Source organism: Myotis daubentonii, chromosome 14, assembly GCF_963259705.1.
Source record: "Myotis daubentonii chromosome 14, mMyoDau2.1, whole genome shotgun sequence".
Lineage (NCBI taxonomy): Eukaryota > Metazoa > Chordata > Mammalia > Chiroptera > Vespertilionidae > Myotis > Myotis daubentonii.
Genome location: NC_081853.1, coordinates 52,592,936 through 52,618,367, shown reverse-complemented (window position 1 = coordinate 52,618,367; position 25,432 = coordinate 52,592,936). Strand labels below are relative to the sequence as shown.

General features: G+C 44.8%; 2 protein-coding genes across 3 annotated transcripts; one reads left to right on the top strand and one right to left on the bottom strand.

The window, feature by feature from the left end:
* Nucleotides 1-3,619: 3,619 nt before the first annotated feature.
* On the bottom strand, nucleotides 3,620-4,428 carry LOC132215174 (DAZ-associated protein 2-like). The gene has a single exon (XM_059662931.1). The coding sequence runs from the start codon at nucleotides 4,327-4,329 to the stop codon at nucleotides 3,823-3,825; it is 507 nt and encodes a 168-aa protein (XP_059518914.1). The 5' UTR covers nucleotides 4,330-4,428; the 3' UTR covers nucleotides 3,620-3,822.
* A 665-nt stretch (nucleotides 4,429-5,093) lies between these two features.
* Nucleotides 5,094-24,332, top strand: CX3CR1 (C-X3-C motif chemokine receptor 1). Of its 2 annotated transcripts, none has more exons than XM_059664448.1 (2): nucleotides 5,094-5,208; nucleotides 20,628-24,332. In XM_059664448.1, the coding sequence occupies exon 2, from the start codon at nucleotides 20,637-20,639 to the stop codon at nucleotides 21,705-21,707; it is 1,071 nt and encodes a 356-aa protein (XP_059520431.1). In that variant the 5' UTR covers nucleotides 5,094-5,208; nucleotides 20,628-20,636; the 3' UTR covers nucleotides 21,708-24,332. The 2 variants fall into 2 exon arrangements, with proteins under 2 accessions (XP_059520431.1, XP_059520430.1); XM_059664447.1 differs by lacking the exon at nucleotides 5,094-5,208 and adding an exon at nucleotides 10,851-10,919.
* The last annotated feature ends 1,100 nt before the right edge of the window (nucleotides 24,333-25,432 follow it).

Below are 25,432 nucleotides of genomic sequence, written 5' to 3'. Positions count from 1 at the left end.
TGTAATGCATATAGGGAGATATATATATATCTCATTAGTGTTTTGAGTTTCTTTGGATATATAACTAGAAGTGGAATCACTGGCTCATAAGGCAGTTCCATTTTTAATTTTTTGAGGAAACTACACACAGTTTTCTATAGTAGCTGTCCTTTTGATCCATGTCCTCACCAAAACTTGTTGGTTGAGTTATTGTTAACAGTCATTCTGACATGTATGAGGTGGTATCCCATTGTAGTTTAGATTTGCATTTTTCTGGTAATTAGTGAGGTTGAGCAATTTTTGATGTATCTATTGGCCATCTTTATGTCTTCCTTGGAGAAGTATTTGTTTAGGTCTTCTGCCTACTTTATAATTGAGTTGTTTTTCTGGTGTTAAGTGGTTTGAGCTCTTTACAAATTTTGGTTATTAACACTTTATCAGATGTATCATTGTCCAATATCTTCTTCCATTTAGTAGGTTGTCTTTTTGTCTTACTGATGGTTTCTTTTGCTGTGTAAAACTTTTTAGTTGATGTAATCCCATTTGTTTATTTTTCTTTTGTTTCCCTTGCCTGAGGAGATATATCAGAAAAATATTGCTAAGAGAAATGTCTGACATTGTAGTGTATATGTTTTCAAGTTTTACATGTAAGTCTTTAATCCATTTTGAATTTATACTTTTATATGGTGTAAGAAGGTGGTTTATCTTTAAAATATATATTTTTTTTATTGATTTCAGAGAGGAAGGGAGAGGAAGAGAGAGATAGAAACATCACTGATGAGAGAATCATTGCATCAGCTCACTAAAAGGAAGCTGGTGGGAGGAGAGATATATCAGAAAAATATTGCTTTACTGAATTCATTTATCAGTTCTATTAGTTTGGGTGGCATCTTTAGGATTTTTTGTATACAGTATCATGTCATCTGCATGACATCCATGGTGGGAGGCATGTACCCACAATCCAGGCATGTGTCTGACTGTGACCTCTTGGCTCATAGGTCGACGCTCAACCACTGAGCCATGCCAGCTGGGCTAGTTTTTTTGCTGTGTTTTTTTTTTTTTGCACATATCTGTCCAATATTACCAATACAATTTATTAAATAGACTGTCTTTACCCCACTGTATGTTCTTGACTCCTTTGTCCAATATTAATTGACCGTGTAGGTCTGTGTTTATTTCTGGGCTCTCTATTCAGTTCCATTGATCTACATGTCTGTTTTTATGCCAGTACCATACTTTTTAAATTCCTATGGTCTTGTAATATAATTTGATATCACATAGTGTGATACCTACAACTTTGTTGTTCTTTCTCAAGATTGCTGAGACTATTCTGAATCTTTTGTGCTTCCATATAAATTTTGGATTATTTGTTCTAGTTCTGTCAAATATGTCATTGATATTTTAAGAGGAATTAAAATATGAATGTGTTGAATCTATTGATCACTTTGGACAGTATGGTTATTTTAATGGTGTTAATTCTTCCTAACCATGAGCACAGTAAATGCTTCCATTTATTTGTGTCTTCTTTAATTTCTTTCTTCTATGTCTTATATTTTTCTAAGCACAGGTCTTTCACCTTCTGGTTAAAATTATTCCTAGGTACTTTAATTTTTCTTGATGCAATTATAAATGTATTGTTTTCTTTTCTGATTCTTCATTATTGGTATATAAAAATGCAACCAATTTCTGAATATTAATTTTGTATCCTCTACTTTACTGAATTCATTTATCAGTTCTATTAGTTTGGGTGGAATCTTTAGGATTCTTTGTATACAGTATCATGTCATCTGCAACATGATAGTTTTATTTATTCCTTTCCTATTTGGATGCCTTTTATTTCTTCTTGTATGGTTGTCTCCCAGTTTTGGTAGGGTAGCCTTAGGTAGTGGTGGGACCCAGTGGCACAGTCTCCTTGATCACCAGAACTAGTTACTCTAATAATGTCCCTTGCCTGGCCGGCGTGGCTGAGGGGTTGAGCATTGACCTATGAACCAGGAGGTCACAGTTCGACCCCCGGTCAGGGCATATGCCCAGGTTACGGGCTCAATTCCCAGTGTGAGGCATGCAGGAGGCAGCCAATCAATGATTCTTTGTCATCATTGATGTTTCTATCTTTCTCTTCTTCTCCCTTCCTCTCTGAAATCAATAAAAACATTAAAAAAAAAGAATGTCCCTTGTGTGCATTGTGTAGACCCCCCTGTTGTGATTGAGTTTTTTTAAATGCAACTTCATCACTTTATTCAAATCTTCAAAATAGTCTTTATTCTGCATTTTTAGTATAAAAAAAAATCCACAAGTTAAATGCACCACAGTGTAGAGAGAGAGAGAGACATACAATGCTTAACTTCTTTAACAGTTAATGGTACAGTCAAACATCACATGTACAGAACACAAAATTTAGATGAACTGAAATTATAAAAATAAAACCCAACTGCAAAAAATGAAAATTAAAATGTTAAGGATCCCTGAAATATTCTTTTTTTTATTTTTTACTTTTTTTATTAATTAAATCTTTATTGTTCAGATTATTACATTTGTTCCTCTTTACTCCCTCCCCATCCCCAGTCCTCATGCATAGGTGCACGATTTTTGTCCAGTCTCTTCCCGCATCCCCCTCACCCCTTTCCCCCCAAGAATAACCAGTCCACTCCCTTTCTATGCCCCTGATTCTATTATAATCACCAGTTCATTCTGTTCATCAGATTATTCACTTGATTTTCAGATTCATTTGTTGATAGATGTGTATTTGTTGTTCATAATTTGTATCTTTACCTCCCTGAAATATTCTTAGCCCTAATGAGATTTCACTAGTCTCAAGTCATTTTGCAGAGGCATTCACAACATGACCCCATTAACCCAGTTTAGGAATTATTGGGAGCCATGAGTGGCTGCATCAGATACTTGGACAGTAAATGGTAACCAATTTTTTTATCTGACAACTCTCTTTAAATTTGGCTCTAAAGTCATTAGGCTTATGAAATACATCCTCCTCCTTGCCCCCCCCCCACACATTTTAAACAAACTGTTGTTTACAGTTTGTGTTGCTATCCTTTGTTCAAATAAGCTGTTTTTCTGGCACCAAAGCAAATTTGGGTTTGGTTCATGTATAAAGAGACAGCCTATGAGGGGGGTCCAAAAGGCACCCTTCACTTAAGCCTGAGGAGATGCAAAAACAGAAATAACGGGGTCTATGCTTTGGTCACAGACGGGGTTTCAGAGGATCCTTGTGAAGGACAAGTTAAAGATGACAAGTGGGGACAAGTGCAAGAAGAGAAGGAAATTAGTCTGACTGGCTTTCTGTCCTGCACCACTGATTCACTGGAGATTGGCGGGAGGGCATGGAAGATGGGTTGGGTGTTTGGTGTGGGACAAAAGATGGAAAAGATAAGGCAGACAACTAATGCATTTCACTTATAACAAGCAATAGAAATCAAAGATTTAAAGATTAAAGGCCAATCAGAATAATTTGGCAACTTTAATTCTTAGGAAGATCAAAGTTCCCTCCAAACCTAATTTGATGTTTTATTACTAAAAGCAAAGACCAGTATGGTACAGTATTACTCCAGAGGAATTAAAGGAAGATCTTTAGGGCTGTTTCACCCACATTCATTTTATGAATGGATACCTTCCCTACCTCAAAATGCTTTAGGGAGGTACTGCTACCATTACATGGTTCCTTATTAAGTTTGAAAAGTGCCTGAAAGTTTGGGCACCAGACAGACACCCCAACAACATGTGTCTTAAACTGCCTCTTCAGGTTAATTTGACTAAAGCAGTTACATTGTGAGAAGTGCTGAAGGTCTGTGATGTCTTTCCTGGTACAGAAGTGGCCTTGGTTCTTCATCAGCTGGTGTAGCCACCATCTGTACCACCCATGAAGAAGTTCTCCTTCCGCTGAGTTACGAGGACATTGGCTCCCTGCATGACTGCAAGCTGAGCAGCATTGGGAGGGCATCCAGGGGGTGGAGGAGGAATGTGGCCAGCAGTAGCCCCAGCTCCAAATCTGGCACCTGCATCATACCCGCCTTCCACCAGCACAGGTGGTTGAACAGGTGGATAGATGGGGCCAACTGGATAATAACCCATGTGGACTGTGGAGCCTAAAGGTCCAACAGCCACAGACTGGGCCATGGGAAGATACAGTGAGGCGCCAGGAAATGCTGCTGACATGGTGGGGATGGTGGCAGCCTCTGGGTGCACAAAGCTTGGACAATGGAGCTCTGAATAGGCAGATGGAGCATCCGTATAGGGTGGAGCCTGAGGGAGATGCAAGGCCGGAGGGTTCACTGGATTCCCAGCAGGCTGCACAGGGTAGGTTGGCTGCATTGGATATTGACCTTTGCTGTTCATGGTGGCTGCGGGTCCGGTTCAGCTTAGCGTCGTGGATGGTTATTTTTTTCATCCTCTTCCTGTTCATAGTCACTTGCGTGTCATGTGCTGATTCGTTCTCTAGCGTCACCAGATGCCAAGTCTGTAATGGAGTTTTGATTGCTATTGGCCCATTCGTGCTGGAGCCTCATGCTGGCTGACAGTGAGGCTCAACCCCAAACACAGCATGCAGGCTTTCGTGTTGGTGCTGATCACACAAAGCACAAGTAGCAGACTTCTCCTCAGCAGGGTTTGGTGCCTGCCAATATCTCCCTGGGGATGTGCTACTTGTGAAGCTTATTGGGTCCTGCTCTGTTGTTGTGTGAAGCTGGCCACTGGGTGTATTGGTTCTGGGACTCTTGGGAGGGACTAGGTGCAGGTCAATGTCAGATGCTGTCTGTGCCAAGCCCTGAGCAACCTGTTTGGAGCTACCGGTATCAGCGATCCACAACTTGTGGTCCTGGGTGTGTATGGAAAGGACCAAGCTGGGCACCAAGGTCTGCTTTTACCAGCCCTAGGTCCAGGAATAGGTCAGGCAAAGACTCAAAGCACCCAGAGATCCGCCTCTGCCTACAGGCTCTCTAGTAGTTTCAGTCACGTAATCAGCCTCTAGCTATATGTCCTCAGCAGAGCATAAGCTCCACAGGTATTCCAATGGGTGAGGCTATTGCTTCTCCCCAGGCTAATGCTGGATGAATGGGAAAAGTCTGCTTGAGAAAGATGGTTTCTGCAATATGGGGGGATGACTCAGCACGGGATCCCAGCTGCTGACTCTCAGCTCTCTCCCCAGAACCACCAACTTCAGACTCTCCTCACACAGCTCTAGAACACTACTCTGCCTTCCCTCTTCTGGAGCCCAAGGTGAGTGGCTGCAAATGCAATTTTTCGTGTTGGCTCTTTAAGAGGTTACCTTGGTTTCTAGTCATCTCTCCCTGGCGGATAGAAACCCCGCTGCTTTTCACAGCCAGATATTATGCAGGCACCTTTCCCAGTTCTGGTGCTCTGGGCTAAGGAACCCAGCTTGGGGTTTAGACCTCAGGCTTCTCAGGGGGAACCCCCTGCAGCTGAAATATACCACTGGACCTTCAGCTGCTGCCTGTGGGAGCCCAGCCAGCCCTCCAGCCTCCGCACTTCCTAGCAGTCTCAACTTGGGCTCCTCTAAGTTCTTGTGTTGTGGGCGCCAGGAAAGGCACCAGGTGTTAGACTGGTGAGGCCAGACTGGAACTGGGTTCAGCGTTCTCGTTACTTGAGCTCTGGCTAGGAAAGAATTCAGAGCCAAGACTCAAACTATAAGAGAACATTTATTTATAAATCACAGAGGTATGCCCTACCTCAGTGGTCGGCAAACTCACTAGTTAACAGAGCCAAATATCAACAGTACAACGATTGAAATTCCTTTTGAGAGCCAAATTTTTTAAACTTAAACTATATAGGTAGATACATTGTTGTTAACTTAATTAGGGTCCTCCTAAGGCTTAGGAAGAGCCACACTCAAGGGGCCAAAGAGCCGCATGTGGCTCGTGAGCCGCAGTTTGCCGACCACGGCCCTAGCTGATTTGGCTCAATAAATAGAGCGCCGGCCTGCGGACTGAAGGGTCCCAGGTTCGATTCTGACCAAGGGCACCGATCCCTAGTAGGGGGTGTGTGGGAGGCAGCCGATCAATGATTCTCTCTCATCATTGATGTTTCTATCTCTCTCTCCCCCTCCCTTCCTCTCTAAAATCAATAAAATGTATTTAAAAAATAAATAAATAAAATAAAATCACAGAGGTAGAAGAAGTAATTCGTAGAAGAAATGGGCTGAGGAAACAAGTGATAGAGGCAAAGGAAGGGCCCTTGGATCTTGGGAGTGAGGAAGGTAATGGTGACACCTGGGGGGTGTGGAAGGGGAAGGGAAAGGTGCGGGCTCCCCCCCCCCCGCCCCCAGCATACTGGGTCCTCGGGCCTAAGGGTGTTAAGGGTGGAGATTTTAGGGGAGGTCCCAGGAGAATATCTCAATAGAATTTTTCAGCAGCTTTCCAAATGTATCCTTTCAGGTTTAGGGTCTCCACTGATTGATTGGTGGGCACCATGTAGGGATGACTATTCAATTCGGCTGGTCCTGAGGTCAGATGTGGCATCACTTGTCTGTTTTTCAGGGCCTGGAGCTGAAATACAACTGGGGCCTAATTTTTATCTCTAGGGAAGAAAGGTCAGGAGGTCCAAACCACATGACCGGCGATATACTAGGGGAGTAAAGGTCACCCTGAGGATGAGGTTCCACCTTACAGTTCTTTGCTAGGCACCCAGGTCTTTCCATCATGGTGACCTTCTGTATATGGCCCATCGTCCTTGCTCTGCTCAAGTCTGTATAACTGTGAAGTATGGTAGCAGTCATCTCAGGTAGAAACTATAGTTTAACTTTAACCTGCTGTTTGGTTTCTGTACTTATTTGCTTGCTAAAATAATAGAAAAGTTATTTTGATGTTCTGAATTATATAAATCATCCCATTCGATTAAATACCCTATTGATTGTAATGTGAATATCCCATTGGTTGTGGTCATACTGGTCTTAGAAAGCACATTCTTCTGTACCTGGGAAGGATAGCACAATTATCCCTAGGTCAGAGGGCTCCAGATAACGTGTCCCTGTTGACTCAGTGGTTCCAAGACCTGAGGGCTCTAGATAATGTGTTTCTGTCAACTCAGTGAGACCCAAAACTATAATTTAGATAACATGCTTAGGTCTGCTTCTGTAAACTGCTTTTTGCAAACCAAGTTCCTCATTCCAAACCCTGGGATGTAATCAATACCTTTGTGATCTTTGCCTATATAAATCTGGTGTTGGGGCTGGGGAGGAAACTATGAGATTTGGGTTAGCGAAATGCCTCCTCATAGTCCCGGATTTGCAATAAATGTGACTCTTTAATTCGACTTCTTGAGGCGTCCTTGTGTGATTCGCAGGGTACATTACAACAACTGCCTACCACACTTGGTTATAAGGCTTCTCTCCAGCTAGTCTTAAGTTGGTTATTCAGGAACATTTTTCTATATTTTAGTTGTAATTCCTGATTGGTCCTGGGAGAAGGTCAGTGTAGCTTCTACCTAATCTGCTGCCATCTTGGTCAGTAAGTCTTTTTAGACATTACATCTTTAATCGCCTCTTATGAAATTTCAACAACATGGACATGGTGTCTGTCTGTTAATGTTCTGCATGTATAACTGTACTTTAGATGTAAAGCACAAAACCCACTTTTTATCCTCCTTGGAGGCAGTGTCACCCCCACTGAGAATGAAACCTAGATGCTAACTTCAAATCCTGGCTCTGCCCACTTATGAGCCTTGTGCAAGTTATATAACCTCTCCTCTCCTCAGTTTCCTCACCTGTAAAATGAGGATAATAATGTTACCTACTTCTGGGGTCATCAGGTTACATGAGTTCATGTGCATTGAGAACTTGGAACATTGCCTAGCACATGGCCTTGCTGCCTAAAAGTTTGCTGTGGTCATCCCCAAAGCTCTGTGGCATAGAGTGGGAATATCTTAGGCTGGCATTCAAAGCATAGTCATCTTCTTACTCTTTGCCATGTCTCTCTCACAAAGCTTTACCCAAACCAAGTCTTCAGGTCTGTGCCCTTCACTGCCAGGCTGGTCCCACCATCCTCATAGCCTGTCCATGTCCACCGTGGCTTTAACTTCGAAACCAGCCTAACACATCTTCATCCCACCACCCAGGAGAAACCAGGCCATCATTGGTAGTTACTGTTTCAATGGCAAGAGAAACTGAGGATGGTAAAGAACTCATAAACAAGTGTAGGGGAGGAAAAATAATTGTTCCCCTTCGTGGGCTCTTGCCAGTTTTCCCGGGGATTCCATCTGCAGGTTCTGAGCAAGCGAGGTGTCTCGGAGGTTCCACCTGAATCACCAGAAACTGTAGGAGAGGAAAAATCATTTTCTCTCTTCTTAGTTCTTCTTGGCTGAGACCCCATCATAAAAGACAGATTAAAAAAGAGAAAAACAGGTTATTAACATTGCAATTATATATATATGATGCCCAGGGAAAAATACTCCTGGAGATGGCTTAGAATTCAGGCTTAAATACCAGCATAATGGGGAAAAGGCGAAAGGGCAGGGGGAGAGTAAAAGATTTTTAGGGAAGCTGAATGGGCCCTTAGAAGAATAGTTGGGAGGGTTGTCTGGGTGTGGTGTCTTTCTGATGTCTCCTGTTACAAGAGGCAGTCTTCATTGTTGATGAAACTCCCTGGGAGGGGATTTATGATAATGAGGTCCTTTAGGAGGAAATGGCCTTCAGGCAGATAGTAGTTTAGAGAAGGCCTCTCCCTGTATTTGCTGTTTTTTAAGTGCCTACAGCTCAAAATCATTACGCAGTGGCATATTTTGGAGGTGGCATGTTCTGTTTCACTTCCTAAGGAACAGCTCAGACAAAGGGTGAGGCCAGAGGGGCTGGGGAAATGAGGAATGAAGCCTGGGCAGCACCCAGAGTGAGAGGACTGGGGAGGGGTAGACAGGGGTCCAGGGAAGAAAAGGTCCCCAGGACAGAGCCAAGGACCCTTTTACCCAGGCCTAAGGAGGTGTGGCGGGATTGGGAAGGTTGGGTGTGCCATCAAAGCAGAGCTTCAGCTGCTCTTTCGTTGGCCATTTCTTAGGCTGGAGTTTGCAGTCTGAGGGTTGAGGTCATGTCTCCCTCAGCGACAAAGACTGGGCTTGTTATAAAATGCCACGTTGCCCAAGCCCGGAGTTCCTCTCTCATCATGCAACCTTCTTCCCATGCAGGTGTCTGTCTGGGCCCCGTGTCACCCTGTGGGTTTTGAGAGAAAAGGGAACCTGCACAAATAGGCTGCTGGCTGGGCGAGAGTCACCAAGTCCTGTCTTCTGCCAGGCTTATTTGTTAGCTTCCAAGGAGAGGAAAATGAAACCCCAGCCCCGCTAGCCCCGTGAGGTAGGAAGGGAAATGCCTGCAGGAGGAGCTGGGGGTGCTTAGAGTGGGGTGCTCCAAGGGGCGGGATCTCACCAAGGCCATGCTCACAAGCCAGGGACTTGAACTTTAGTGAGCAGAACCCTTGGAGGGTTAAGTCAGCAGTTTGGGTTCTAGAAAGAGCTCTCTGGCTTTGGGATGGAGAACAGTCAGTGGGGTAAATGAAGGTGTGAAGGACATGGATGACCATTGGGGGTCATATAGGCCCCATTGGACACAGAGACGGGGGAGTCAGATCACAGGTGGTCACTGACACAGAGTAGATATTGTCTGGGGAGAGTGTGTGACGGGAGGAGAGAAAGTCTTGGCCGGATCCCAGAAAGGAGCACTCAGGGAAGTAGGAGTTGGGTTGAAGGCAGGGAAAGGGGCCTAACATTGAGACCAATGACAGACAAAGAGAGAAAACCAGTGGTGGGCCTCTCCCAATGCCAGCAGGTCACAGAGCCTGCGTCACTGCAGTCCCAGCTCGCAGGTCTGAGGAGGAGGCACAGTGGGGAGCACACAGTACACCCCTGACCTCAGGAGGCCATAGCAACTAGAGCTGAGGTGGTGCTGGGGTGCAGGCTGTGAGGTGGACAGGGAGGAGCCAGAGAAGGCCTTGGAGGAATCATGACATTTAATCAACATGCACTGAGCGTCTCCCAAGGCCAGACCCTGGCTAAATCCTGGTATAGGGACGGACCAGAAGTAGAGTTTGCTTTGAGCATGAGCCAGACAGGTAAGGACGTGATGGGAAGGCGGTGGGGCCCTCATGCTTGAGATCTGTGCTGTCCTCTGAACAAGCTGGCTGGGGCAAGGGGCAGGGTATGCCGTGGAGGAGTCGGGTCCCAGCTGGGCGCCCCATCCAGCTGGAGCAGTGAAATAAAGCTGAAAGGAGCCTAGCCAGTTTGCTTTATCATGTATTAACTTGGGATAACTTGACAGAAGGGTTTAAGGATCCACTACATGCCTTGAAGGAAGGAGGTGCAGAAAAACATAATTATTAAGCATGTACCAGATGCCAGGCACTCATTAGGTGCTTTTTGTGCCAGCGCTTCTCAAACTCAATGCTTTCACCAATCTCTGAAGTATTTCAGAGTCAGATTCAGTAGGTCTAGGGTGAGGTGCTGTGTTTCTAATAAGCTCCCCACTGTAGCTCATTTAATCTGCTCCCCAATGCTGTCCAGTGAATATAATGGGCTCCCTTTCATGGACAGAAAAGCTGATGTTTTGTGGGTTTTCTCAGCTTGCCTAAAAGTGTGCCGTTAAAGAGAGTTGCACTATCCCTGCCCTCCACCCACGTTTGGGTAAAAAACACAGCCCCCAAATCATCACTCCCTCCAGCCCTCTCTTGGTCTGCCCCAGGAGGCTCGGGTCTTCTGCATCTGTGAATTCTAATCATTTTGTGGTCAGCTAGCCTCCAGCCTGGAGCTTCTGAGCCTGCTTGCAGCAGTATTTAAAGATAATCTACCTCACAGGAAACCAGACACTATTGGCTAACTTTGCAAATAAAGATGCCCTCAGAGGGAGGGAAAGGGAAATGCTCTCTGACAGAGTCTACGTGGAACAGGGTGGCTGATTGGCACGTTCAGAGGTTCCCTTTCCAAGCCCAGCCCAGGTAGGAGCAGAGGACTCGATCAGCACCTGTGGGCACGTGGGGCAGGACACTGTGGTCAGAAGTCAAAGTGGGGCAATGATGCTGGTTTTCTTCACATGCCAACAAGGGAGACCATTAATTTGAGGATGTTCTAGCCTAAATGTCCGAAGGGCTTGAGGAGTGGGGAGCAGTGACTGATTAGATCCGTGGTCGGCAAACTGCGGCTCGCGAGCCACATGCGGCTCTTTGGCCCCTTGAGTGTGGCTCTTCCTACGCCTTAGGAGTACACTAATTAAGTTAATAACAGTGTACCTACCTATATAGTTTAAGTTTAAAAAATTTGGCTCTCAAAAGAAATTTCAATTGTTGTACTGTTGATATTTGGCTCTGTTGACTAATGAGTTTGCCGACCACTGGATTAGATCAATTATGATACACTCAACATGATAGAATATGATCAGAAGCATTAGTGAGGGCCTGGAGAAATGCTCCATGATTTGACATTAACTTTTTTTTTTTAAAGAAAGCATCATTTAAAAGTGCACCTGAATGATATTGTAGAATTATTGTTAACTTTTTAAGGTGAGAAATAGTATTAAAGGTTTTTTTTTAAAGGAGTCCTTATTCTAGAGACTCACACTTAACTGTGTATGGGTGAAATGCTATGATGTTGTTTATTTTTAAACAATCCAGCAGGGCATGAAGTGGGGAATAGATTACATATTGACCATAGGTGCTCATTGTTGAAGTTGGGTGATGAGTGCATCGGGTTCTCTCTGCTTTTATGTATGTTTGAAAATTTTATAATAAAAGTGAAATTTTATCATGAAAATAGTACCTACATTTTAACTATACTAGTAAATGTAAATATACTTAATATGAATATACAAATATAAAATATGCATAAGGATTGCATTTAAGAAGGTAAAAGCTAGTTGTGGTTGAATCTGGGAAGTTAAATTATAGATAATTTGTGTGTTTTTTTCCTTTTATTTCCATGTTTTTTGGTGCAGCTACACTTTTATAAAGAGTACCTATTGCATTTATCATGAAGACAGTTTTCATTAATAAATTGCTGGCATAGCATTGCTATGCACTGTTATAATCAGTGTGAGGACACTCAAGTTCACCAGGTTTGTGTCGTTGGAAAACGCTGTCTTCAGAAAGAAATTATGTGTGGGTACAGCTGGATTTCTCCTTGCTCTCAGACTGACCTGGCTCTTCCTCATGCCCTTGGGAAGGGAGCACATACTGTGTGTCAGCCACATGCTAGCCATACTCCCCATCCCACCCTCCCCTGTCACTCTCCCCATGTCACAGATGGATGTGTGTGTGTGTTGGGGGTAAGACAGCTGGGCTTTGGGATGAAGCCCTGGCTCTGTACTTGACCTTGCTAAGCCTCAAGTCCTGCTTTTAAAATACAGATGGACTGTGAGTTGATAATCAGTCGTGAGTTTATAATTATTGAAGCCGGGTTATGGATCCATGTTGAGTATCTGTGAGGATTAAGGTATAGTATATAAAGTTCTGACCCCACTTCCTGGCCCATATTTGGTGCTCAAGAAACAATATATGTTGTCATTATGGGAAAATGAGGCTAAGAAAGTTTGTGTACTTCAAGATCACTGGCTACTTTCAGATGAGGTTGTGAGGGACAGGAGAGGAAGGGACAAGCCAGAGCTGACCCAGTACAGGACTACCTTCCTTTCCCTTCCTCATTCCCACACTAAATCCTCCCCGCCCCCCGAGCTCCCCATTCTACCCTGGCTGGACTTTGGAAGGGCGGCAGTGTCAGAGGCCCTGGCCTCAAAGAACAGACTTCCTGAGACATTCGGCTGTCCCCTCTCCAGCCCAGCCTCTGACCTGGAATGGAATCTTCAGCTGCCTGTTTCCATCAGGTTCAAGCTTTTCCCCCTTGATGATGTTCAGAACCAGCTTCTGCAGTGGCTGAGCTGGACAGAGAGAGGAATGTCTGCTGTCCCATAGCAGGTCACAGCTATGAGCCAGGTGGCACAGGCCAGGTCTTCACTGACTTTCCCAAGGACTTGCTCTGATTCCCAGCAGCACAATTCAGGGATCCTGAGTCTGCCAAGGAGTGCCAAGAGAAGCCTGAGGCTTCCAGCCCGATCCTGATCCCGCCTGCCCACCTTGGGGGCTCAGAACCTGCTGGCCACCAAAGGGCTGGAGTCCTCGTGGCTCTCTGGACACAGTGGGCGCTTCAACCACCTCATTGTTGGGTCTGGCCAAAGTGCAGCTATTTTGTCTTTTGAGTCTCAGAAGGGAGAAAACCCATAGCACATCTCTTTAAATATCTTCCCAGACCCTTTTTGCCTTTTCCTTAAACCTATGTTTATTATGAAACATACACTCAAAGAACAGTGTGCACATTAATAAATTATTACAAATTGACCTCCAGGCAGTGGGAAGAACTGGGCCAGCTGCCCGGCAGCCTCCCTCTGTCTCTTCCTGACCACCTTGCCCACCGTCCCAGAAGTCACTGTCATCCTGACTTTTATGGTCTTTATTTCCTTGCTTGTTCTCATACTTTTATCACTCAGATGTGCCTCCCTAAACAATATGGATTATCACTGGGATCTGGGACTTTTGGCTGCCTCCTTCCCTTTATGTATGTGGATTCATGCAGTAGTCTGCCTTTTGGTCTGTATTTTAAAAATGTATCTATGTTGAAGGAGATGTAGATGCATATAGAAAAATGTTGATGGCAGCATTGTTCACGTGGTCTCAGACTGAGAGCCCCTTACCCCCAGAGTGCTCTGACAGTAGCATGATGACAAGCATGGAGCACTCACACAGTGGCATCCTGCACAGCAATGAGGACAGATCACAGTCTCAGCAGTAGCATGAATGAAACACTTCCAGAAATGCTGAGATGAATTTACAGATAAACGCAAAACCGATCCTTATCTGCAAGGCAGTATCGCCTGCAACTCACTGACACAATTTCTGTTTCCATGAGCAAGAATCATGGCATTGCTCTCAGCTGGTTACAACTTAGTAGTAAATTAGATCAACCAATGAAAGGCGGAAGTGGCTCTGGAGGGGGTACTAGGTAGGACACCAGCAATTTTTTCTTGGTGGGGGGGCCTATTTTAAAGTCATTTATAATTTGTCCTTATAGTTCCTTAGCATGGAATTTGAGACTCTTCTGCCTACTTGGTCTTGGCTCTCTCTGCATCCTTGTTGGAGCCTATACTCAGACTAAACCAAACTTCCCTGAATGCTCTGAGGATAAGCCAGCCTCGTCTAACCCTACACACACACACCTCTTAGAATGTAGGGAGAGCTAAGGCTGAGAAGGTAGAAGAGGGGCAGATGGAGGGGCCTTGAATTCAACACATTTTACCCCTTGCGCCCCAACCCCTGTGCAAGAAGATGAGTGGATCTCTACTCCTGCAGTGAGTTGACTTCCCACTTTTATATGGGGCCAAACACAGAGCCCAAGGCAAAACCAGCAACAGGAGGAAACAGTGCCTGAGGTGAGGGCCCTGTGCTGGGTAAGCCACCCCTTGCAGAACCTGCCTTGTTCTAGGTTTGACATGCCTTCCCTCTCTTTTCTTCTTCAAAGTACCTTAAGGTATTTATCTACCTCTGCCAAAGGAAACGAAAATGTTGAAAAGAAATGCTTCATGACTTTAGGAAATAGTTGAGGAAGAGGTGGAATTGTTTATTAATTATTAATTAAGTCAATGTCTATTAAGTATCTTTACCATATGATAGTGTGAGCACAAGTAACAATTAAAAATATGACACTTATTTCTCCCTGTTGATGGGGAGCTGGGTACAAAAGGTGAATTTTAAAGGGATTAAGAAGTACAGATTGGCAGTTACAAAACAATCCCGGGGATGTAAAGTACAGCATAGTGAAAATAATCAATTATATTTTATTAAGACCCCTTTGCTTTAAAGAAATTTCACTATACTTTAATTAATATTCTCTGGACCTTAATTTAAAATTTTGTTTCTATTTTTTTAATTACAGTTGGTCCTCATATCCTTCTGTTTCTAGTATATCTCCTCGCACGCTCTCTGCCTAGCCTTGGACCCAGGAAAGCTCCCCAGGCTCAGATCCTCAGTACCTTTGGCTTCAAATCACCTCGCCCCCCTCATTTCCATCTTTATCCTTGTCTACCTGGAAGACCCTCCCAGCCATTAAGACTGAACTTACATGGGCCAATTCTTGGGCTTCCCATAACTTTTTAAATATTCTGTCATGGAAAAATTAAACCTCACAATAGTTTTTTTTTAACATTAGACTGCAACTCAAACCCGGTCTTCACTCAAGGGCCTAGGAAGCCATAAGCAGAGACCAAGGAGGTTAAAAAACAAACAAAAGAAGATGCACTGGAGCTAGCAAACAATGAGCAAGACTTGAAACCAAAGGAAAGAGGGGATGAAGCTTCTTTTTGTTTACAACCTGAAAGGGACATGGGATAGAAGAAGAAAATAGATTTGGGCACTAATAAGGGAGGAAGTGCAGAAAAGGGAAGCTGATTGGAAACGGTGGGTAATGATTAAAAAGAAAAAAAAAGTTAAAAAAAATAGTGGGCTTGAGAAAAGGAAGTGGACCAGAGGAAGTAGAACAAGTTCGGTGGGGAGTAAGTGGGTGATTTTTTTTCAAAGCAGGCCCTTCAAAATTCATTTCTACAGGGGTCTGAAATCCACATGCATTCAAAACTCAGCTTCTAGGTTCAGCTCAAACTCTCCCAGCTCAACATCTTTTAGTCAAACCTTGACATAATGGAAGAGAAGGTAAGGACCCTTGAGAAGAGCCTAGACTAGTATTATTGTTGCTGGCTTCTGCCCTAGGCTGTGCAGTGCAGCCTTGGTTGACAACGTCTGCATGAGCTTCACCTTGGTGTGCACCTTTCCGCTTGCAGCGCTGTCTGTATAAACCTAGCTGAGCAGACACTGCAAAGGCTTACTTACCTCATTGGATACTTGAGTCCTCAGGGGCCAGTGTTCAGCCTAAGTAGAAGCTAATTAGGCTCCTGATAGCCCTTTGACCTCCCCTGAAGACCACCCCCAAGGACTGATCCTACTCCCATTTGCTGCCAGGAGGCCCTGTCTTCAGTCTCATTTCCCAATCCTGGACCCAGAAAGAAAAGGTCCACCCAGCTGGGGCCCACCCTTCCTAAAAAGGTCCCTTGATTAAGCTATTAACTTCAATGGAATAATTCAGTGATGGAGAAGCCCTACCTGCCGCCAGATTTCTGAGTCAGATTTCTGATGTCAGTGGTGCCCCCACATGATGCGGGTCTGTTGTCTAACAAGACTGGGTTTGAACTGGCTCGAGTGCTAAGACAGATTTCAAATTCCCTTCCCAACCAAGTAAAACCTGGACCACCCTGGAATCACACAGTTGAGGCAGCAGCTTGCCTTGACATTTGCACAGAAGAAAGAGCTGGAATTGCTCCTTCTGGTGTCTATCCCATGATCAGACATGTTCAATAGCCATGAATTAAATATATTAAAATGAGACCATATTTTCTAAGTTTTCTGGAGATCTGGTGGGCCTGTGCTTTTCTACTGGGGCTCTGCCTTGGAAGGCCTTCTCTAGGCCTTTCATTCATTCACTTATTCATTCATTTATTCACCCATTCACTTTTTTATTCACCCATTCGTTCATTCAACACACTACAGGCCACTAAGCTCCTAGAGTTCAAGGGCCCCTGGCCCATGATCAGAAAGGACACTTGTGTACACTGTGAGCACCTCTGGGAAAAAGGCAGTTAAAGGCCTGCTGTCGCCATTATTCACATGGAATGATGGAATGAAGGTCTAGGATACAATATTAGTCTTCTATAAGTATTCCTGTACATTTGCTCTGTGCTAGAGCTCTTCCTGTTGAACAGTGGTCAACAGAACTGAAGAGAGCACCCACGGTTCTTCTCTTAGGAACACCTAGTTTTGGGTTGGGGAAAGGGCTGTATGCAAAGTTGGAAAAAACACTGAGACTGGCCACATCTGGGCCCAAACTGCAGCCCTGCCACATGCCAGCTGTGTGGCCTCAAATAAGTCGCTCACCTCTCTGAGTGCATCTACGTGCCCAGAAAGTAGAGATATTTCTTTATGGTACCATTAATTGAGCATGTACAACATGCTACTATTATTATATTAGGCTATGAGGAGCTCATTGAAAGCTTTGTTTCTCTGTTCCTTTCTCTGTATCATGATGCACAATTGCTCATAGCAGGGGACTCCAACATGCTGAGTGAGCACCTACTATGTGCATAGCACTGTGCAAGTGCTGAGGCAGAGCAGTGGGAGACTGGGACAATTCTGGGGTCTTTGCTGGTAGTGCTGAGCCACCAGGGAGCTGAACCCTCTCACCTGGATGGACTCTCTGGACAGCAGGTAGTGGTCCCAAGCTAGAATGATGCCCCCTAATCGGCCATTTTACGTGCAATAGGCAATGAGGCCAACAGTCAAGCAAAATCATCCCTCCCAGAGCATATCTGAAATTGTGTTCCATCTTGAGGATAAATTGCCACCCTATTGCATTCTGTTTTTATCAAAGTCTTTGTCTTCATGACCTCTTTGCTGTTGAGATGACAAGCCCCTTCAGGGCTGAAACTATGCCTGGCTGATCTCTCCACGTGTCCCCTGCCATGCAGAGCTCAATGCCTGTAAGACTTCATATGTATTTGTAGAATGGATGTTGAACTTCTCCAACCAGGACCACCCTGGTGTATTTGGCATCTCAGTGCCAATTAGAAAAAATATCCCTGTGTGTGTGACAGCCCTGAACCAGGGCACCCAGCAAGGTGAGGGGCTGGATTTGAACCTCCTTGCCACTCAGCCTGGAAGTCAGTTGTTTATTTCTAACTACCTCTACCATCTTGACACTCTTCTCCCTTCCTTTCATCAGGAATATGCCTGGAGCCATTCAGCAGGGCAATGAATTAAAGGTAGGACTTTCCCTTCAGAATTGCAGAGAGGACTAAATAGATAATGATGTGGAGTATTCAGAAATGAGCCTGCAAGCTTAGTAAAAGCTCAGTAAAGCTTGGCTTCCTCCCTCTTCTCTCTCCTATCCCCCCCGCCCCCCCCCCCCACACAAAAAATCTGAAAAGGAAACATTTTTTATTTTATGGGGGAAAAAATAAACCTTTACAGACCAAATTTTCATAATGCCTAGGATGGGAGTGAAATATAAGAGTCCACAGACAGCCTGGGTGACTTCAAAGGTTGTCCAAAATGCTTCTGCTTCCTCACACATTTATTAAGTGCCTGCTGTATGCTACGCACTGTGCCAGGTGCTCGCTTCAAAACAGCGCTGTGGGCAGGCATGAGAATGTACCCCAATCTTGCAGGTGAGAAATGTGAGGCCCAGAGGTTCCAAGTTCACCCAAGGTCACTGGGCCAGAGAGGGGAGCCATGGGATGCAATCTCGGGAGAGCCGATCTTCAGCCCTCACCCTTCCTGCCCATCTCTCTGCTCTCCCTCCTCATTGACCCAGGGACACTTACCTGGACATTTGTAGGAGGTCCCTGTGTGTAAGGCATGATGCCAAGAGTGGAAACCAAACCCACCTCATGCAGATTTGGCAAAATCAAACCAACCCCAAAGCACGAAGTTTCTGGGCTGCAGGACTGAGCACAGGCACTTGAAAAGCTGCAAAATGATTTATATTGATGTTGACCTCCTCTCAAGGTCAGCATGCCAGCTCCTTTCACTGCAGGGAAAGGGAGAGGGTAGCTAACCCCAGGATCCCTAATTATGACCCCAAGGGTTTGACTAATTGCCCTGCTATTTGCATGTCTGGAAAGATAGTGTTTTCATCAAGCCACCATCACCAAGTAGCAAATCATCCGTCTTCCCCTATCAGCTTGTGCCAGCTTGTGACATTTGTGTGGTTCTAAAATGGTTGCATATCAGCCATTTTATATGGTTCAATTTAAATATTATTAAGGTCACAGCCAGAGGTTCCTTTCTGAGAAAAGGGCACTGCAGCCTAAAACAAAGAAAAGTGTAGGCTTTTTCTAGGTTTGAGAACTCCATCCCAGCCTGAGACAGCCCAGGCCAGAGCCTTGGCCTACTTAGTTCTGGCAAAGTCTGGGTCAGATGCAGAGATGAGCCTGGACATAAGGCAGAGGCTGGGAGGGAGCAGCAAAGTCGTGGCTGGGTGGGTCCTCACCCTGGCAGAAGCACCATCTTAGTGAAACCAGCATGAAAAGGAAGCAGTGGGGGTGTGGAAACTCCCTTAGTTAAAGAAGTGTGAGCTTTGCTTTTAGTTGTGGTGGGGAGGGAGGCAATGACAACCAGGAGGTGTGCCTGGTTGCCACAAAATGACTTTGTGATATCACAGATTGGTTTCTGAAGTACTTATCTGTGATATCACAAAGATGGCCTCAGGGACCAGGGCACAAGGGCTCCTCTTGTGGCCTCTGGAGAGTGAGGAGTGAGTCCTGGCTGAGAAGGGGGAGGAGAGGGACAATAAGGGAGAAGTGTGACTTCCCAACCTGCTCAGAAGGGTCTTCTCTTTCCACTTTTGTTCAGGAGGAAACAGGAAGTAAGAAGAGTGGGGAAAGCTAGGCCAAAGTCAAGTGTGGGGCTGGTAATTATCAAGTTAATTAGCCACTCAGGCCCAGTGCAGCATGCTAATAAGCACAGTCCTCCATAGTGGATCAAGCAGCACTTTTATGGTGACACATCCTCTTCTCTAGGAGTGGTTAGATGACCTACCATGTGGGTTTGCTCAGAAATGAGGGGTTTCCGATACAGGAGGCTTTCAGGGCTAAAACTGGAATAATCCTGGGCAAACCAAGACAAGGTAGTCACCATAGAGCATGTGAATCTATGTCTTATCTCTTAAGGGAAGGAAGGACTTGTTGGTTCTGAGAGGAAAAGGAAAAACCTGCCTCCTAAAAACAAAAGTGAGGGCTGTTGGGTATGGGTCTGCTCAGGGCTCTGGAGGGTGTCTGAGACCTCTGTCTGCAGTCTCAGCTTCCTGCAAGAGACATTAGGGTCCAGAGGGTAGAGGAGGAGGGAATAAGTGAAGGGGGCAGAGAATCGCTTTAGGAAATTGGGACTAGAAGTGTGAATTACGATGGCACCCCTGCACCATCCCGCCCCCTCATTTCCCTGCCCATGGCCCTCTCTCCCCCATCCACACAATGATAAAGCTAGCTACTTTTGGAGAAACTTTTAAAAATATATTTTTTTAAAGGTTTGGCTTGGCTGGTGTTGCTCAGTGGTTGAGCATCAACCCATGAACCAAGTCATTGGTTTGATTCCCAGTCAGGGCACATGACTGGTTTCACACTCCATCTCCAGCAAGGGGCATGCAGGAGGTAGCCAGCCAATTGATGATGCTTCTCTCTCATCGATGTTTCTATTTCTCTATCCTCCCCTCCTCTCTCTCTAAAAATAAATAAAAAAACATATTTTTAAAAAGAAAAAGTAAAAAAGGTTTGTCTTGTGCTTCAAAACACTTAGATTCAAATGCTAGCTGACTCACTGACTGGGTAGCCTTGGGCCAGTCACTGTTAGAGATCTGACTTCCTCTAATGTGAAAGGAATCAGTTACAGCCTCCACAGAGACAGCTTTGGGGACAATGAGACGACATGTGTGACATTGAAAAGTGTATTGCTTAGGCACCAACCAATATTTGTTGCTTCTAGTCAGCCTATGTATGGGGACAGACAGAATTCTGACTTTGTCACTCTGAGAACTCATGCTGTTCCTTGTTTTCCTTTCTGATCCAGACCCTCACCATGCCTACCTCCTTCCCTGAATCAATTTCAGAAGACTTTCAGTATGATGAGAGTGCAGAAGCCTGTCATATAGGAGATATCGTGGCCTTTGGAACAACCTTCCTGCCCATAGCATACTCCCTTGTCTTTGCCTTTGGCCTGGTGGGAAATTTGCTGGTGGTGTTTTCCCTCATCCATAGTCAGAAATCCAAGAGTATCACCGACATCTATCTCCTGAACCTGGCCTTGTCCGATCTGCTTTTTGTAGCCACCTTGCCTTTCTGGATTCACTATCAGATAAGGGAACAAGGCTTTCACAATGCCACATGCAAACTCACTACTGCCTTCTTCTTCATTGGCTTTTTTGGAGGCATATTCTTTATCACCATCATCAGCATCGATAGGTACCTGGCCATTGTCCTGGCTGCCAACTCCATGAACAACCGGACAGTGCAGCACGGTGTCACCATCAGTCTCGGCGTCTGGGCAGCAGCCATCTTGGTAGCAGCACCCCAGTTCATGTTCACAAAGCTTACGGAAAACCAGTGCTTCGGGGACTACCCTGAGGTCCTGCGGGACATCTGGCCTGTGCTCCGCAACATGGAAGCAAACATTCTTGGCTTCCTGCTCCCTTTGCTCATTATGAGTTACTGTTACTTCAGAATCATGCAGACACTGCTTTCCTGCAAGAACAACAAGAAAGCTAAAGCCATTAAACTGATATTTCTGGTGGTCATCATGTTTTTCCTCTTCTGGACACCCTACCACATTATGATTTTCTTAGAGACACTCAGTCTCTACAACTTCTTTCCCAAATGTGACACGAAGCGGGATCTGAAATTGGCGCTCAATGTGACTGAGACAATTGCATTTATCCACTGTTGTCTCAATCCCCTTATCTATGCATTCGCTGGAGAGAAATTCAGAAGATACCTTTACCACCTGTATAGGAAATTCCTGGCTGTCCTATGTTGCAGATCCGTCCATGTAGGTTTCTCCTCTTCTGAATCACAAAGGAGCAGGAGGGAAAGTGTTCTGAGCAGCAACTTGACTCACTACACCAGTGATGGAGATGCGTCCATGAATCTCTGAAGAGATCCCCAAAGCCTTGTCCTTCCAGAGAGCTTGGAGCTCCTGACTCTGACACTGAAAAATGAGGACAAAATTTTTTGTTGTTTCTTACGTGCAAGAAATGATGGCCCCAGTGGCTACCCCCCCCCCTTCCAAAACCCCTAAGGTGTTTTTGAGAATTGTCCTTAAAACTTGAATGATTGAGGATAGGCATGTCTCCTACTGCAAAAGTCAGAACTTTTTTGTTTACAAATGACAAAAATTTGACTCAAACTAGCTTAGGTAAAAAGGAGGTGGTAAGTATTGTTCACACTGTGGCACTGACAAGGGGGTGACTGAGCCCTCAGAGTGCACGGGACAGGGGTTTGAATCAAGCCAGAATTTCCTCTCTCTGATTCTCAAATCTTTGAGTGGTAACTGAGCTCCCAGACTCACATAGCACAGCTTTGTCATCAGAAAGGGACTGAGCCCATTCCTCCCTTTTTGGTCTCAAGGTCAAAATTCCTAGGGAAGGGCTCTGATTGGCCAAGTTTGTATCAGATGCCTATCCTTACATCAGTTGCTGGTATTCGTGGAGTAGATAATATGGCAGTTTCCCATCCAATCTTATGGCTAGCGATTCATGGAGATGTATTTCCAAGAAGCTGGAGAGGTAGGTGCTGTTTTGATCAGACAGAACAAGAGCTGCCCACCAACTTTACCATGTGTCTAACCTAGCCTCTCCTCCAATCACACCAACCAATACACATTACTAGCCTCCTCTTCAATAAAACCCTTCTCTCATGTCCCCAAACCTACAAAGGTTCCCCATTGCCAACTGCTTCAAGTCCAAACTCAAATACTTGGCCTCTGAAACCCTCCAAGAGATTCCTTATTGCCTTCCCTTTTCAAAGGACTCCACCCACCCTGTCATGTAGATTTCTTCTATCTGGCTTCATGTATCTCCACCTGCTTCTGGGCCCAAGGGGAATAGAAAGAACCCTGGCCCAAACTGAAAAGGGTTTTCGATCCCAACGCTCTATCACTTGCCCATTGGGTGGCCTAGGACAACTGAGCTTCAGTTTCCTCATCTGTACAATGGAGATAATGGCACTTTTCACATTGGTAGCATTGTTTCCAGTATGAAGAACCAGTCACCAACTGTTGCAGGTCCCAACACTCGTCTGGTTCCCAGACTACAACTTGCTCCCCACCTGGCACCGTGTTTAAGTGATGGTGTTGGCAGAGCCTGGAGGAGCCTGCAGGTCCGATGCATGCTCTAGCCCAGACACAGAGAAGGCTGGTTCCTAGAGTGACATTCTGTGGATGCTCTTGGATGTACGGATCAATAACCTGCCCTGACCCAGCCCTCCAGACTGCCTTGAAGATTCCCTCCCAATCATCTTGTGGCAAACTCCTGCCCACCTGGAGATAACCCCATCATTCATGCCACTGCCAACCTGGAGAGCCAGGGTCACAGGAGTGGCTTTCTTTATCAGTTAACATTTGGGATGATCTAAAACTTTAAAGCTTGAAAAACAGCTATAATGATGCTAAAGAAAATGTCATCTGTAATCCGACCATGCAGTATTGTCATTTGCCCGTCCAGATCTTGTTCATATCCTCGTCGCAATCACAATGTACAGACAGTTTTGTAATCTGCATTTCTTCTCTTAACATGAGCTCACATATTGCTCTCTGTTCCTCTATAGTTTTGTGATGATCATTTTAGAAGACTGCCAGAATGTGCCCTCATTAAAGGCACCTGACTCGTTGCTGTATTTCTGGTACCTCCTTGGTAGTCATTATGTTTGTTTAACCAATAAGAGGATGAATCATGTCCCGTCAAGATCCTGTACCATAATTTACTCCCCATTGCTTTGTTGATAAACATTTCACTTATTTCCAATATTTACCAAATACAAACATGTGTAATTTCCTTTCTCCTCTTCAATTATTTCCTTTGGATAAATTCCACACCATGGGGGATAACTGGGTCAAAGGGCATGGGAATTTTTAGCTACTGACACATAACATATGAAAGAACATCACCAAACCTTTATTAAGCATATTTTCTATGCAATATGTGAGCTCAGATCCAGAGTTGTTCCAAAGATGCATGAGGCCCAGCTTCTGTCCTCAATGCTTAAGCAGTGCTTAACATTGAAGTGCAGAACAGAACTGAACAAATTATAATTTGCATTAATTGGTAACACAAGGGCAAGGACTTGTGACTGACTGTGTAAGGGTAAGGGGTGCTCCAAGCAAAAAGGAAGGGATGGCATTCTAAGGCAAGGGAGTGGCATATGTAAAGGACATGAGTGAGAGCATGGGGCCCTTAAGAGAAAAGGCATGGGAGCAGAGTGGGTGGTGGGAAACTTCTGGAGAGTTGGCTCAACCAACCAGTAGGGGGGACTGTTCTTAGGTGTTCAAAGTTGTTCCATTATTACATGATCCTCATTCCAGCTGTTGAATCATGAAACTTTTCATTAAATTTTAACTTATATTATGTATTTGAAAGTTACTAAGAGAATAGATTTTAAGTTATCACCCCCCCCAAAAAAAAGTTATAACTATGTGAAGTGATGGATGTGTTAACTATCCTTATTGTGGTGATCATTTTGCAATACATACATATATAAAATCACTACATTGTACTTAAACTTATACATTGTCGTGTGTCAATTATGTCTCTGGAAAAAAAAGCAGAGATCATAGGTAGGCAATGAAAATTCCCCAGAAAGGAGGTCTGCAGGTAAATGATGTTGGCAGGAAGCGGATATCTGCCTTCCAGAATTCAGTTTATCAGAATCAATCTACCCAATGATGGCAGGTGCAGCCTGGGTGGTGCAGCCTCTGGCGATAGCTGTTCTGTGACATCAGTAATATCTCTAATGAAAGATGGTCAACCAACTCAGAAGCAAAGGATACCAGAGGCTTAGAGGCAAGTGCTTTCGGTGGCCTGCAGCAGGATCTGGGTGATGGACGGAGCCTTAGGCCAGAGTGAGTGCTGTGGGAGGATGACCACATCCTAGGGCTGCCCCAGCACTTGGGGGAAATGCCAAGTCTTTCCAAAATCTTACTCACTTTAGGCTTATTCTATGCTTATTAAGTGACCATCTAAGGGAGAAGTCGGCTTCCCAGGGACCTTACCACCAATAAAGATCGAGATATGCATGCTTTGGGTTAGGGGAAGAGCCCATTGCCCCTTAGGATCCACTGCATCTGGAGTGTGTATAGGATCCAGTGGGCTATCCATTCATCTCCCTGAGCACCCAGGGAGAGAATTCACAGATGGTATCCCTTTAGGCCCTCAAATTCAGGCGGTCTGTTCCAACTCACAAGCTAATTTTCTTCTCTGTCTGTATCCCACTCTTCTGGCCTATGGGGACCACTTCAGTTTCAACATGACTTGTAATACTGTTGGCTTAACTGCTGAGCTAGCAACCACATTTTGGGCTACCCAAAAGTAGTATTACCTGAGAGCAAGTGAGAGAAGTAGGTCTTAACAAATTTAGAAATATCTGGTTTCTTTTCAAGACTCCCTCCATCCATAGAAGGGCAGAACTGTTTTCTCAAAGATACGGGGAGCTATGTTTCCATGTCTGTTGTTTGAGGCACGTTGTTAGGCAACAGCCAGAGTTCCTCCACAAATGCCCTAGACAGCTCTAGAAACCACAAAACAGGCTTGGCAGGAAAATCACTCTTACACCATAGTTCCTCATTTATTTAGGTAGAAACAAAAATAAATTTTCACTTGCATTTCT